This window comes from Equus asinus, chromosome 25, assembly GCF_041296235.1.
Source record: "Equus asinus isolate D_3611 breed Donkey chromosome 25, EquAss-T2T_v2, whole genome shotgun sequence".
NCBI lineage: Eukaryota > Metazoa > Chordata > Mammalia > Perissodactyla > Equidae > Equus > Equus asinus.
This window is the reverse complement of record NC_091814.1, coordinates 23381884-23396186: the sequence shown is the minus strand read 5'-3', so window position 1 is coordinate 23396186 and position 14303 is coordinate 23381884. Positions and strand designations below refer to the sequence as shown.

Genomic DNA, 14303 nt, shown 5'->3' with positions numbered 1-14303 from the left:
TTCTCTGCGCGGGGACACTAGTTGTGGAGGCTCGAGTCGAACTCATCGCCTGAGGGGAGAAGGCCGGCTGCACTCTACAAACCCTGGCATCCAGAGGCATCGTCGCCCCCTGCTCCGCAGAAACACTGGCCACCCTGTGGGCTGGGAGAAGGCCAAGGCCTAGGCTCGCACGCGGGAAACACGGGAGCACGGGAAACGGGACAGGTGGCTAGGGGCGTTCTTCCGAGGACTGCTTCGGAAGAGAGGCCAACGTGACGGAGACGGAGAGTGGGGCCCGGAAGAGTGAAGCCCGGGAGGCGTCTCGGAGGCAGATGTCCACAAGGAGGCCAGGCGCACGGGGTGGGCCTAGAATCTGGAGGGACACGCCTCAGGCGTGAAAGTTAGAGCACTGAAGGTGCGAGGAGACATTTCACGCCAGTGGGGACGTTTGACAGACACCTGCCCTGGCGCTACGTACGGCACAGGGGAGCTGAGTTTGTCCTGCCGGCTTTGGGTCCCGTGATGTGTCACTGGGGCCAGGGGCACCTGGGCGTATCCTGGCAAGAAGGAAGGGAGCGCAGCTCCCTCAAGCGTCTCCCGTCTGTGCTTCCAACTCCGTCCTCCAGCCTGATTCCCTTCAATGTGTCTGTCTGCACAGCCCGAGGGCTGGCATGCCAAGGACACGGACCGCCCAGGGAGTCCAGCTGGAGCCTTATCCCCTGCACAGCGGCAATACTCACTGGGGGTGTCTGCCAGGGAGGAGACGGCCAGGCCCTGGAAGCAGAAGACGGCACTGCTCGACTGAGTCCAGCAGGACTCGGACTGGCCGACATCCGTGGCACATGTCCAGGAGTATTCCTCCAGGCACGCTCTCGGGAGCGGAGGCTCGACCGTGGGCGGCACATCCCCGCCGAGCCTGTGGGGGGAGGGAGGGCTCAAGTGGAGACAAGCGGCTTTGGGAAACACACATTCCTAGAGCTGCTTTCCCTGGAAGGTGGAAGGGTCTGCTCACAGAAGAGCAATAGGAAGGGCTCAGCCAGGGAGATCACACAATCCTCCTCTGGCTGGGGCCAGGCCGCAGTTGAAGTGGGAACAGGAGAGAGAGCTGGAAAAAGACAGAGACAGAGACAGAGAGGGCCGGGGGGTGGGGCGCGCAGGGAGAGAGACAGAGAGCGCGAGAGAGCGAGCGATCCAGCGTGAGCCGACGAGAGACAGACAGACACAGACACAGACACAGAGACAGAGAGACAGACAGAGAGAGACACAGAGAGAGAGAGAGGGAGAGAGACAGACACACAGACAGAGACAGAGGAGGAGAGAGCGAGCAGAGCTTGCTCAGAGCACCGAGCAGAAAATGAGCTCTTGAGCAAGGAGAACGAGCGCCTCCACTCCACAAGAGTCATCACACACCCACCCACTCAGAGGACCCTAAAGGCGGCATCAACACTCTTGCATCCAGTTGGTGGAAATGCACAGACAGCTGCCAAGTGAACCCTGCCTGGGCTCTGGCACCACTGTCGACTCCTAGAAATCTGGAAGCTGCAAGGTCTGCCTCTCTCCCTACTGGGGCATGATGCGGACTTTGGTCACGAATGACTCTCTTTGCCAGGAAATAGCCGCCACCGTGGGAATGGCAACTGGGCAGAGGCAGACATGCGTCCTCCGCTGGGTGACGGAAAAAAGAGAGAACGGGAGAGCGCATGCCATCCGCTGACAGATGAGCACACCTCCGGCATCTGACTGCACGTGACCACACTGGAGAGAGATCACGGAATTGGCCCATCTGAGGACCACGGTGAGAAACACAGAGCACTCTGGGAAAGGGACACTTGGTGGTTGTCTGCATGGGGAAACGGGGATAGCGAGCACTTCCTGATGTCCCTATACCTGAGATCATCACATTTCCCCTTCAAATGAAGTCCCTTCTTGTTTCATTGTATAATCCCTATGATGGTCTCCATTCTATGCTTCTTTCTCTGACTGTTTACAGAACAGGTACATTTTTCTCATCTCACTCCATTTTTGTTGTTTAATGCGGTTAATCATCCCTTTAGTTTTTGCACTGCTAGTTTACTTCCTTCCAGAGACCATCATTAATGTGTAGCAGTTAGATATGCGTCTCACCCTGATTTTTCTTGCAGGAGAGAATAGAGCTTTTCTCTATGTGCATGATTTCCTAAGGGTGTTGCGTTCTCTTGTGTCAGACTTACAGGTCCATAGAGATGAGTAACATTGAAGTTAACAGAGCCTTTTCCTTGTTGGTTGAGTGAATTAAATCATTACAACCTCCACGTTTCCTTCTCTTGCCTCTGGCATTTGTGACTTTGTTCCCCTCACTTACTGTTCTTTCTGATACCGTCTCCACATTTTCCCCACCCATTACCGGCACCAGATTATTCATTGTCACCTGTGAGTCAGTGTGCCTTGTGTCTTTTCATCTTCCTTGTCTTCGTTATTCCCTGCAAATAAATTCAGAAATGTCCAGTTAGCTCTTTCCCACTTTAACCTCTATAAACGCAGTGACCTCAACAGCCATAGAGACATAAATATCTATGCAGGAGTCCGTATGGTCTTGAAGTCCTAGTGCATTGTCTTGAAAGCATTGCCCCAGCATGGATTTCTGATTTACCAGGCGGTGTGTCTGTGATCCGCTGGATCACCATCATTGCAGACTCTGCCTGAAATTGGGCAAAAGTTTAAGCTGTCTTTTGTTCCTCATATCACTGGGTACTTGTCCAGCTTCCATCTTGAATTCTGCGACTGCGTGCTCCATTCTGCCACAAATCCTGCCAAAGGCACAGGCCCTATATCCCTTCCCAGCTCTCACAGAGAACCTCGTCCTTTCTCTAAGGAGACAAGAAAGAACCCAAGCCAACATCCCTCATCTGGGGACTTTAAGGGCCCTCCAAGTTGGCTTCTGTGTGTTGTGGAGGGAAATTCTCTCTACGGAAAGGTCTCCAGTCTAAACTCTCTACCACCAAGTTCTACCACATCCAGTACCTTGCCCAACCCCACAGAGCGAGGGGCTTGCTTTGTTCTCAAGTGCATTCATAGACATTCCTACGTTTGATGACTACAGCTACCGTGAACAGATTATTGGATCCATTTTACTGCTGAGGAGATTGATACAGATGAAGTAAAAATCAATCTCTCACCCAGTGTTAGTACCGTCAGCTCTCAGGCTGGAGCCTGGGAATGGCCACCCTTAGTCCAAGGCTCTTTTCACTCAAACAAGCTGCCTCCTGTCACATCCTCTTTTGTGTCCTCTGACAGTAGGTAGGTGTGGCCTCCTGCCCTAAAGGTCACAGTCCATCAGGAAGGAAGCCGACACTTGCACCACTATGACCTCCACCCTGGGCATATCTGCTCTCTGCGCCCACCTAGCCAGTCCTGGTCCTACCATGGTCCCAAGTGCAACACGCAAACTGGGACAGCTAGTCAAAACATTACGAGGGGAGGTGTAGAGGGTCTTGTGAGCCAGGCACCTTGGAGAAGTTCAGTGCAGTGAGGGCCTGTGGCCACCTTACCTGGGCCGAGTATGTGGGCAAGGTGCTTGGCCAGCCTATATCCCTCAGCCAGTTGCTGGCGGAAGGCCTGCCCTTGGTGGTCATCAGAGCCGTTGTGTGTCAGCAGGTCATTGAGGTGCTGACTCAGCAGGGCCCACACTTCTCGCCCTTCCTGTAACTTGTGCCGCAGATAGGCCAGTTGCTGCTCCTGCTCTTGAATTAGGAGATTGGATTCCCTAAGGTGGGACAGAAGAGAAAACTTGAGAGTCCAAAGGGATGAGTGACAGATTCTAAAGATTTTCAAGATTTCTGTGAGAACTGCCCCCAAGGAGTCCTCAGAGAATTCTGGCCGATGTGTGGCGACTTGCCTGTGGCAAAGAGAAAGAGGAAGGTAAATCACAGGTTTCCTCTGTATCAGAGAGAGCTCCTGTCAGATTCCTGGACATCCTACTCATTGTTCCTGCTGTCAACAAAACCAGGTGTCTTCCTAAACCTGTTTTAAAAACGTGTCTCTTCAGTTACCCCCTTCAGCCATGCCCGCTTCTATGTTGAAATACACATGGTGCATTCTGCAGTGAATGGACACAAAGCCACACACAGAAATGTGCACGAGCACAGCTGGGTTAGCTGGAAAGAACACGAGAATGACAGGGTCAAGGAGACAGAATTCTTTAGAAAGAAAACACAACAAGCCCTCGTGAGACAGGCGGTGATTGTGATTAAAGGGAAATGAGCGGGTGATGGCACAACACTGTCAACGTATTAAATGCCACTGAATTGTTCACCTCAATTTGTGCAAATTCGTGTTTGGTGAATTTCAGTTCAAAAATTTATAGTTTTGAAAAAAAAGAGTAAGTGAGCCTCTGGATAACTGGAGTCCATAATTTTCCAATTACTTTTCCCTAGTTGCTTTATAAACATTTGAACACAAGTGCCTGCCGTGTACATTTCTGCCTTCTCTTGGCCCAAAGTTGCTCCCTGCCCCACTTCAGCTTTTCCCACAGCTACCCACCAGCCTACCCCCACACAGCCCTCCTTACCTGAGCTTCTTGGCTAGCGTTGACTCCTCTGCCAGCTTCCCCTCCTCAAAAGGCAGCTTGTCCCCAAGCACGGATTCAATGATGTCTTTGCACTCTCCACACTCTGAAAAAGGACAGAGAGCCCTGCCTCAGTGGAAAGCTGGCCATGCTGCTGTGGTCACTGCCTTCAAGGGAGGAAGCAGGGTCCATGCCCAGTACCAGGCTCCACACTGGGATTTCCGCATCTTATTCTTCGGCCTCCAAACTACTACACAGCATTGGGTTACTCCCCATTTTAGAGCTGAGGAAAGAGAAGCTCCAAGGCACAGAAAGTAACTAGATACATTAACTTCTATTTGACAAAGGCAGAATTCCCATCCCCTGAGACTGACCCTGAATCGTGGGCCTTAGTCACGTTACCAAGCCTCGCAGCCTCTTAAGTGAAACACCAAGCAGGCGCTGTGCTTGGGAAGGCCCGGTGGACTCTACTGACTGTTGGTTCCCTTGAGCTCAGAATTTCAAGGTCAAGTACATCCAAGATAAAGACATTTATATGGATTCAACCCTGTAAAATATTATGCATTTGCCCATAAATTTCTGAAGGAAACGTGCACAGATACTAAGAAAGTTTGTGTTAAATTAAAAGCAATAGAAGGAAGAACTAACAAATAGTGTTGGCCCTGTGACAGGGACTTACAGAAATCATCCATGTGATGCATTGCAACAACTCAAACAAGTAGGTACCATGACAGCACCGTACTAACAGAGGAGGAAACTGAGGCACAGAAAGACACACAGCTTGGATTGGAGCCCAGAAAGACTGGCCCAGAGTCCATGCTCTTCACCACTGCACCGTGTTACATTGACACCCAGGTCTTAAGTGATATCTTTCTTCTTCATCAGCTTCAAAATGTGTTTCCTACAGTTACGCTGTGATTCTAAGGCAGGATGTAAATAAAACTTCGTTTGTCCTTTCCTGAAAGCTCATCTCTTCAGTTTTTAAATGGCAGGCTTTGATTTTCTCTGTGTCAGTCATTTTAGTTACTCCCCCCTCAATGGCTTATTGAAAAGCAATTGTAGGAAACGACCCCAATTCAGGCTCCGAGTTGTCAAGATCCTTCTAAACACTCTGCTGTGCACATGCCCTGGTTGTCACGGTTCTTGTCGTCACTACAGCCCAGTCTCACTGAGCAGGCAATCGAGCTTCCAGTTTTGAGGCTGACTGGGGCAGGGAAGGGCCTGCCTCACACACTGGCTTGAGTTTTCCTGGGGCTGGTGGTCTCCCCCACCTACCTCACTTTGTGGCCTCAATTTGGCCACAGGTCTCATAGCCCAGACTCTCAAGGTCACCTGGACCTGTTGGTTGCCTTGCATCCCTGAGGGTTCACCAGCTGAGAGGGAGATACAGGTGGCGGGACAGATTCTCTGGTTTCCATAGAAACAGCCCCAACCTTACCACAGGGTGTCAAACGTCTTCCTCAGACTCAGGAAGAAGAGCCCGTGCCCTGGAAGAGAGGGCTTCCCTCTCACCAGGGCATTCCCTGTCTTGATGGTGTCACTCCTGGATAGCACAGTTTCGGTGAGGAGCATATTCATCTTTAAGCTCCTATAAAGCAGCTACTATCATCTGTTTTCCCACTGTAAGTAGCACAGTGCTTTGCCCATGGGACCTCAGAGAAGCTTGAACTGAGGGAGTTCACTTGTCCCAGACATTTAGGCCAAGAGCGATGCAGGATGTGGTAAAGGACAGAGAGGATGCTGAGAGAAACAGTGCAGCCCTTTCCTGAGAGGAAGACGCAATTGTGTGGCTGCACCAGCAATCGATGTCTGGGACTCGAATTCTAAAGCCGCCCTATGCCACACTGCAAATCTGAAAAAGTTGCTAAACTCTTTGTGCATCAGTTTCTCCATCCCCAGCAAAATGAGGGCAAAATACCTACCTCTGACTTTCCTGGATTGTGGTCAGAATGAAAGTTATTTTGACAAAGGGACCAGAGGATAAAGTCTGGAGAAATTTTAGCGTCTTAGAGGGCAGACAGGGATCACTCACCCATCTGGGGAGCACGGCCCTGGGAGACTTACTGTGCTTCTGCAGCTCGGTGGCCAGGGAGTAGGCAGCAGCTTCGGATACAAGGAATTCCTCCATGAGGGCTTGGAAGTCCTGCTTGCTTTGTGCCAGCTGTGAACGCAATTCCTGGTTGGACTCCTGGAGGGTCACCTCTGCCCTCGGATCAGACAAAGCGTGAGGACACACGGCCATGGTGATGTTGGCAGAAGAGGTAGAGCCAGAGACTGGGCAGAGAATCCCAAACACATAACGAGTTAAAAACAAGCAAAAACAAAAAGGTTTCATCAGGCCAGAGGGGTGTTTACACAAGAATCCTTAACTTACCGTTGGGGACAACTAGATCAACACTCCACAACAGCTGAGGGTCCGGAACTGCCAAAACAAGGTTCAAGATGACAGAGCTCAGAGCCACAGGCACCGCCTGCAGCTCAGAGTCAGACAGGAGTGATGGAGAGAGGCCCCAGCGCGCCGGTTAACGGTCTGGCGTTGCAATAACAGAATTGGAAGGTGGAGGTGTCATGGAATCTTAGGAGGCCCTGCCTTCCAGTTGCCTAGGCCCTGCTGCTACCCCAGGCTGCCCGGCCTTTTCTGAAGGCCACTGCTGATGGGCATCACCCCAAAGCAGCTGTCTACTCTCGTGGTGACACTACCGACCTGTCTCTTTCCAGAAAATATCTAAGCTTGGTTCTCAGTGCCCATTCCTGTGTGCATCTCAAAACAGAAAGAGAAACCAGTGTCCCAACAAAGTTTGTCTTCTGAAGCACCGTCACGAAGTCACCCCACTTTCTCTCTAAATGTAAACCGATCTTAAGGTTTTCCCAGACGTGAAAGATGGCAAACTTTTAGACTCTCATGCTGCTATTCGCTGGGCTTTCTCCAGTTTTTTCTACATCCATTAAAAGGGACAAAAGCAGAGTGTAATACTAAGTGAATGAATACTTCGTTAAGAAATTATTCTCTGTCCTGACTCACAATACTCCTCTTGCTGCATCCCTGTGTTGTGTCGACTTCTTGCCCCTCACTAGGGCAGCATGTTGGCTTATCTTCAAACTTAAGTCAGTGTGACATCTCTACCTCCTAAAATCCTTCTCTACGTGTGGGCCGCTTTTGTGGTTGTTACTTTTTAAATGTCCGTAAACACTATCTTTCCTACTTGTTGCTTCCGGATATCCACATATTATGCCTTCTAGTCAAACAAGAGCTCTTTTCCAGCTCTGAAAATGATTACAGTGGTTTATGAGTATATCCTGAATACACGTAGTGGCCCTTTCTTTTGCAAACACTTGTCAACCTGATGCTATTTCTTGTCGTCATTCAGTTCACTCACGTTTGGAACAGATCAGGGATGCGGAGCAGTGTTGATGGATTGTTGCTGGACAGATCCCTTCGAGCTGTCGTCATGCTACTGACCTGCGGTTATATTCCTCTACCAGAATGTGGAATTTCAAGGTCACGGTTCAGGGATGGTGGATGACCCACAGTGTTATGTGTGTGATGGGGTTCAGTGACAGAGAAGGTGAGGTTGACAAGAGAGGCACAGGCAGGCAGGGGAAAGTGGTGCCCTGAATGCCCTGCTCACTTTCTTGTCATCTGTTCCCACCCGGATCTTGTGAAGAGGAGACTTGGGAGACCCCCTGTGGCATTGGTCTCTTCAGTTTAGCTGCTGGACTTGCCCGAGCTGAGGGCGCGATGGGTCTGGCCATGTACCACCGAGCTTTCATGTCAAGGTAAAGCACAGAGGACCGCATCAACCGCTTTTGAGGCTCATCTCCTCCCCACGCCACGCCATCCTCCAACGACACTGTGGAATGCTATTGGTGTGTCAGAGCCATGAAAAGCTTTAAAGAAATCTCTCTTTTGGTGTCAGTTGGATGTGACATTCTTTTCTTTATGTCTGAAAGTCTGTGGTCTAGTGGGCCCAACTGTCCTGAACTGGAATGGACTTGCCAACTTTCTGGTGTTTTGTTAGGTGGCTAGAATATTTATAAGATTTTCTGACTTCAAACCTCACTGTTGAAGTTTGAATGAATAATGACAGGACTTACTTTGTAAAGTGAGAGACTCAGAGAAGATTGGTCTCATCGATGAGCAGAAAGAGTAAATTTCACTTCTACTCAAAGCACGCTAGAATTTGAAATTATGGCTCTCACTGTTGTCAAGGTGGAGTGCCGGGTGCCTGAGGCGTATGTCCCTAAGGCCTCATGTCTATGCTATAAAATGGATGAAGTTAAAATGCAGTCAGATGGGCCAGGTCCCCTTCCATTCTAGAGTCCTCCAACAGTTTCTCCCCTGCTTTAGCGACTTGATTGAAAGTATCCTTGTTGTTCTGCTCTGTCCTGCTTTTGTCTTTTGCATAAAAGTTATACAGCTCCATGTTTCCTACCCCCAGGTCAATCATTATAATAGGCACCTGCATCCAAAGCAGTCCTGAGACAAAAGAAACAAAGCTGGAGGTATGGTACTCCCTGATTTCAAAATATACTACAAGCTCTATTAATCAAAACATTACGGGGCCAGCCCGTTGGCAGGCAGAGTGCTTTGAGCTCACATGTGCCACTTCAGCGGCCCAGGGTTCGCCAGTTCGGATAGTGGGTGTGGACCTACTCACTGCTTAACAAGTCATGCTGTGGCACCGGTCCTACAGAAAAGAAAATAGAGGAAGATGTGCATGGATGTCAGCTCAGGCCCAATCTTCCACAGCAAAAAGGTGAAGATTGGTGGCAGATGTTAGAAGAGGACTAAACTTCCTCAAAAAAAAAAATCATGATACTGGAAAGAAAACAGACACAAAGATCAATGGAACTGAATGGAGAGCACAGAAATAAACCCTCACATCTATGGACAGTTAATCTTTGACAAAAGAGCCTAGAACGTACAGTGGGGAAGGAACATCTCTTCAATAAATGTTAATGGGAAATTAGACAGCCACATGCAAAAGAATGAAAGTAGACCATTATCTTACACGACACAGAAAATTAACTCAAAATGCATTAAGGACTGGAATGTAAGACCTGAAACCAGAAAATTAGAAGAAAACATAGGCAGTGCACTCTTTGACATTGGTCTTCACAGTATCCTTTGGATTATCATGTCTCCTCAGGCAAGGGAAACAGAAGCAAGAAGAAACAAATGGGACTACGTCAAACGAGACTTCTTAACTCACGGTTGAGAACGACTTGATCAGCACTCCACAACAGCTGAGGGTCTGGAACTGCCAAACGAGGTTCAAGATGCCAGAGCTCAGAGCCACAGGCACCGCCTGTAACTCAGAGTCAGACGGGAGTGATGGAGAGAGGACTCAGTGCGCCAGTTAACGGTCTGGTGTTAGAATAACAGAATTGGAAGGTGGGGGTGTCATGGAATCTTAGGAGCCCCTGCCTTCCAGTTGCCTGGGCTGTGCTGATACCCAAGGCTGCCTGGTCTCTTCCAAAGGCCACCACTGTTGGGGACCACCTTTCAGCCACCACTCCCAATAGCTGTCTGCCCTTCTGCTGATAGCGACCTGTTTCCTAAAAATATCGAAGCATAATTCTCACCGTTCTTTCTTATGTGTGTGTCTAAAAACACCGAGACAAAACTGTCCTCCTTTTATTTCTTGGGATATTAAGCATGGCAAGGGATACCATCAACACAATGAAAAGACCATTACCAACTGGGAGAAGATATTTGCCAATCATAAATCAGATAAGGGGCTAATATGCAAAGTATAGAAAGAACTTATACAACTCAACAACAACAAAACAAACAGGAAAAACCCAATTAAAACATGTGCGGAGGATCTTAGATAGTTTTCCAAACAAGGTATTCAGGTGGCCAATAGGCACCTGAGAAGACGTTCTACATCACTAATTCCTAGGGAAACGCAAATCCAAACCATAATGAGATATCACCTCATGCTTGTCAGAATGGCTATCACGAAAAAGAAAATAAGTGTTGGAGAGGATGTAGAGAAAAGGGAACCCTCATATGTTACTGGTGGGAATGTAAACTGGGGCAGCCACTATAGAAAACAGCATGGAGATCTCTCAGAAAATGAAAAACAGAACTACCATATAAGCCAGGTAGTCCACTTCTGTGTATTTATCCAAAGAACACAAACTCACTGATTCCAAAAGATTTATGCACCCCTATTTTCATGGGAGCATTATTCATAACAGCCGAGACTTGCAAGCAACCTAAGTGACCATCAACAGATGAATGGATAAAGACGATGTGACACACACACACACACACACCATGGAGTACTACTCAGCCATAAAAAGAGGGAATCTTGCCATTTTTGACAACGTGGAGGGAACTTGAGAGTATTATGCTAAGCGAAATAAGTCTGACGGAGAAAGTCAAATGCCATAGGATTTCACTCATACATGGAAGATAAAACAACAACAACAACAACAAATAAACATATAAACACAGAGAATAAATTGCTGTTTCCCAGAGGCGAAGGGGGGAGGGGAGAGGGCAAAGGGGTAAAGGGGCACATATGCTGGGTGACTGATGACAACTAGACTTCTGGTAGTGAATCTGATGGAGTCGATACAGAAGTTGAAATATAATGATGTACACTAACATTGATATAATGTTATAAACCAGTATTACTGCAATAAAAATTAATTTAACAGAAAAAGGAAATATATGTCAAGCAGAGATGGAATACCTGTTGCGAGAAATTATAGGTCCTCTGCCGAGGCACACCCTTGCAGCGTCTAAATTTCTGCCATTAAAAATTCACCTCTTCGGATCAAAACATCCCACAGGAATACCCTGTTAAAATGTTAAGCTTACCTGGAATATTAATTCTGTCAGCATCATAGGCTCACAACAAGTGGTAAGAAGATCACTGAAAAACCAAGAAGAATGGATTTGACCGAAGACTTATAACAATATTACAAAGATGAATGTTCTTGGCTGTACTCCTACCAATTTCTTAAGAACCCCAACTCTCTTCAAATTCCTTTGAAATAGCTCTGGGAATCCCCCAAGGGGACTGAAATCTGCATTCCAGAAACTTCTCTGGTCACCAAGGTGCACCTGCCATTTGGTCATCTGGTAGCTGCAGATAACCAAAGGGGCAACTATGCTCTGAGGCCACCAAGGACTCTATGATGAAGATCTCTGCCATCTCCGGTGCCAGCTCTCCTGCCAGTGCCTTCCACTCTGTGGCTGCTGAGGCCCGACGTGGAAGGAATTCCTGTCTCTCCCAGGAAGCCATCTTTCCTCTCAGCCCAAACTCTAGCCCACCATTGCTTCTTATGTCTGGAGCCTTCCTGAATCGACATTTTACCACTTTCCTCACTATTTCATTAGAACTCCTGTGTATCAGAGTTCTGAGTTGAAACATTTGATTTTCATAGATGACTCCATGGTCAAATGTAAAAACTTCAACAACCTTGCATTTAGTTTTATTGGGTTTGGGGAATTAAACCTATTTAAATTAAAAAAAAAAAACAAAAGCATCACCTGGGAGAGTTAGTACAAATACAAGTCCAGAGTCTTCATCTGTAGTGACTCTGATTCAGTGGGCTGAGGGGGCCTTGAATCTATTGTTAAAGTTGCTCAGATGTACAGTCAGGTTGAGGACCTACTGATAGCATCGACCTTCCTCACAGTTTTGGGGACGAGCATTTCACATACATACTACTTCTAATCCTCACGATCGATCTGTGAGGAGAGCGTGGCCTTTCCCTGGTTTGCGGATGAAGAAACCAAGACACAGAGAGGGTCTGAGACTAGCCCAAAGTGCCCTCGCTCTAAGTGCTGGAGCCAGGTGTCAGGTAGAGTGCCCCTCCACCCCAAACCCCCTCCCACATTTTCCAATTCACTCTGTGTCAGGTCTTTCCACGTACATGCTTCCTGCCTATACCACATTTCTACCAAAAACTTCCTGATTTTAATGTTTCCATCCGATATATTTCCATCTGACATATTTCACAACAGGCTAACAGCATCCTATCCTGGCCACTGACTATTAACTTGGGACACGTTGCTAATGAAAATACAGGACGTGGGAATGTGCAAAGACACATTGCTTTACGATGATGATGTAATTTTCAGGCTATAAAATTCTCCGTTTTGTGTACAATTCAGTGACTTTTGGTCTATTTACAAGGTTGTGACACCATCACCACCATCTCATTCTGGAGTATTTTCTTTACCTCACAAAAGAAACCCCGTCCCTATTGGCAGTCACTCCCTATTCCTCACCTTCTTCCAGCCCTTGGCAATTGCTAATCTACTTTCTCCCCGTATGGATTTGCCTACTCTGGACATCTATTCTCAATGGAATCATAAAACACGTTGCCTTTGGTGTCTGGCTTCTTCACTTGCCATAATGTTGCCAAGGTTCATCCAGATTTTGGCAGGTATCTGTACTTTATTCTTTCTATCCTTGAATAAGACTTCATTTTACGACTATACTCCATTTTGTGCATTCTTCAGCTGAGGGCATTTGGGTTGTTTCCACTTTTACTACTATGAGTAATGCTGCTGTGAATATTCATGTGCAAGTTTGTTTGTGACCGTGGGTTTTCAATTCTCTTGCTATGTACCCAGGAGTAGAATTGCTACATCTATGTCAACGCTGTATGTAACTTTGAGGAACTGACATGCCGTTTTCCAAAGCGTTTGCGCCTTTTTACATTTCCACTAGCAATGCATGAGGATTTCAATTTCTCCACATCCTCCTCCACACTTGTGGTTGCCCATCTTTTAATTACAGCCACACTAGTGGGTGTGAAGTGGTATCTCATTGTGGATTTCAGTTCTGTTTTCTTAATGATCAATGAGGTTAAACATCTTTTCATGAGCTTCTTGGCCATTTGTACATCGTCTATGGAGAAATGTCCATTCAAATCCTTTTCCCATTGATAAATTGAATTGTCTTTTTATTATTGACTTGTAAGAGTCAATACTAGACATGTCAGATATCTGTTTTGCAACTGTTTTTTCTGATTCTGTGCGTTGTCTTTTCACTTCCTTATTAGCATCCTTTGAAGCACAAAAGATTTCAGTTTTGATGAAATCCAATTTATCTATTTATTCATTGACTGTTCGTGCTTTAGCTGTCACATCTAAGATATCCTTATCTAATCAAAGACTACAAAGATTTACACCTATGCTTTCTTCACCACATTGCTTTGAATAAGAACTTTCCTGGGTTAGGGTACAGGGATATTTTTGAATTTTGAGTCCCATAAATTGATATGGATCCCTCCTGACCGATATTCACAGGTCTGCCAGTCACTTCAAAGGAACATCCCTGTGCCGTTGCAGAGATCTGGGAAATCGTATTTATGACTATCCTGGCTTTGACTCAGGTGAGAGTCCTGATCATGTGCTTCAGTTTCTCCTTGACCTCTCCTGGTTTCAGAATTTGTTCAATATCTTTGGAGTTGAAGAACTGATTGAGTGTCTTTCTGAGGAACACTCAAGGGTCCAGGTTATTCTGAACCTAGTGGACTTCCTCATTCCGCTCCAGACAGAGAAGACTGTGGGGGTTGGATAGGGTGTAGACTTCCATCTCTGGTCTTAGAGAGAAACTAGCCTTGCTGCTGGGTTTGCGGATGGCTGTTCAAAAGACTCTTGCCCCCCTCTAATTCTTTGTAGTATATACATGACTTCTTTCTAGAAATGGTGGGAAAATACTTATTTTAGAACATCTTGTCTGTTCTCTGCCAATTGCTTTCTGTCTACACATTTAAAGTGGGTAAAGGAGGACTCAGAGACAAATTT

At 47.2% G+C, this 14303-nt stretch overlaps 1 protein-coding gene across 1 annotated transcript; it reads right to left on the bottom strand.

Moving 5' to 3' along the window:
* Positions 1–208: 208 nt before the first annotated feature.
* LOC139042100 (putative NBPF family member NBPF5) lies at positions 209–11247 on the bottom strand. Its single transcript, XM_070498055.1, has 7 exons — positions 6897–11247; positions 6587–6796; positions 4526–4628; positions 3507–3721; positions 2387–2438; positions 439–895; positions 209–352 (listed from the first exon to the last, which is right to left on the bottom strand). The coding sequence occupies exons 2-7, from the start codon at positions 6762–6764 to the stop codon at positions 209–211; spliced, it is 1149 nt and encodes a 382-aa protein (XP_070354156.1). The 5' UTR covers positions 6765–6796; positions 6897–11247.
* Positions 11248–14303: the final 3056 nt, after the last annotated feature.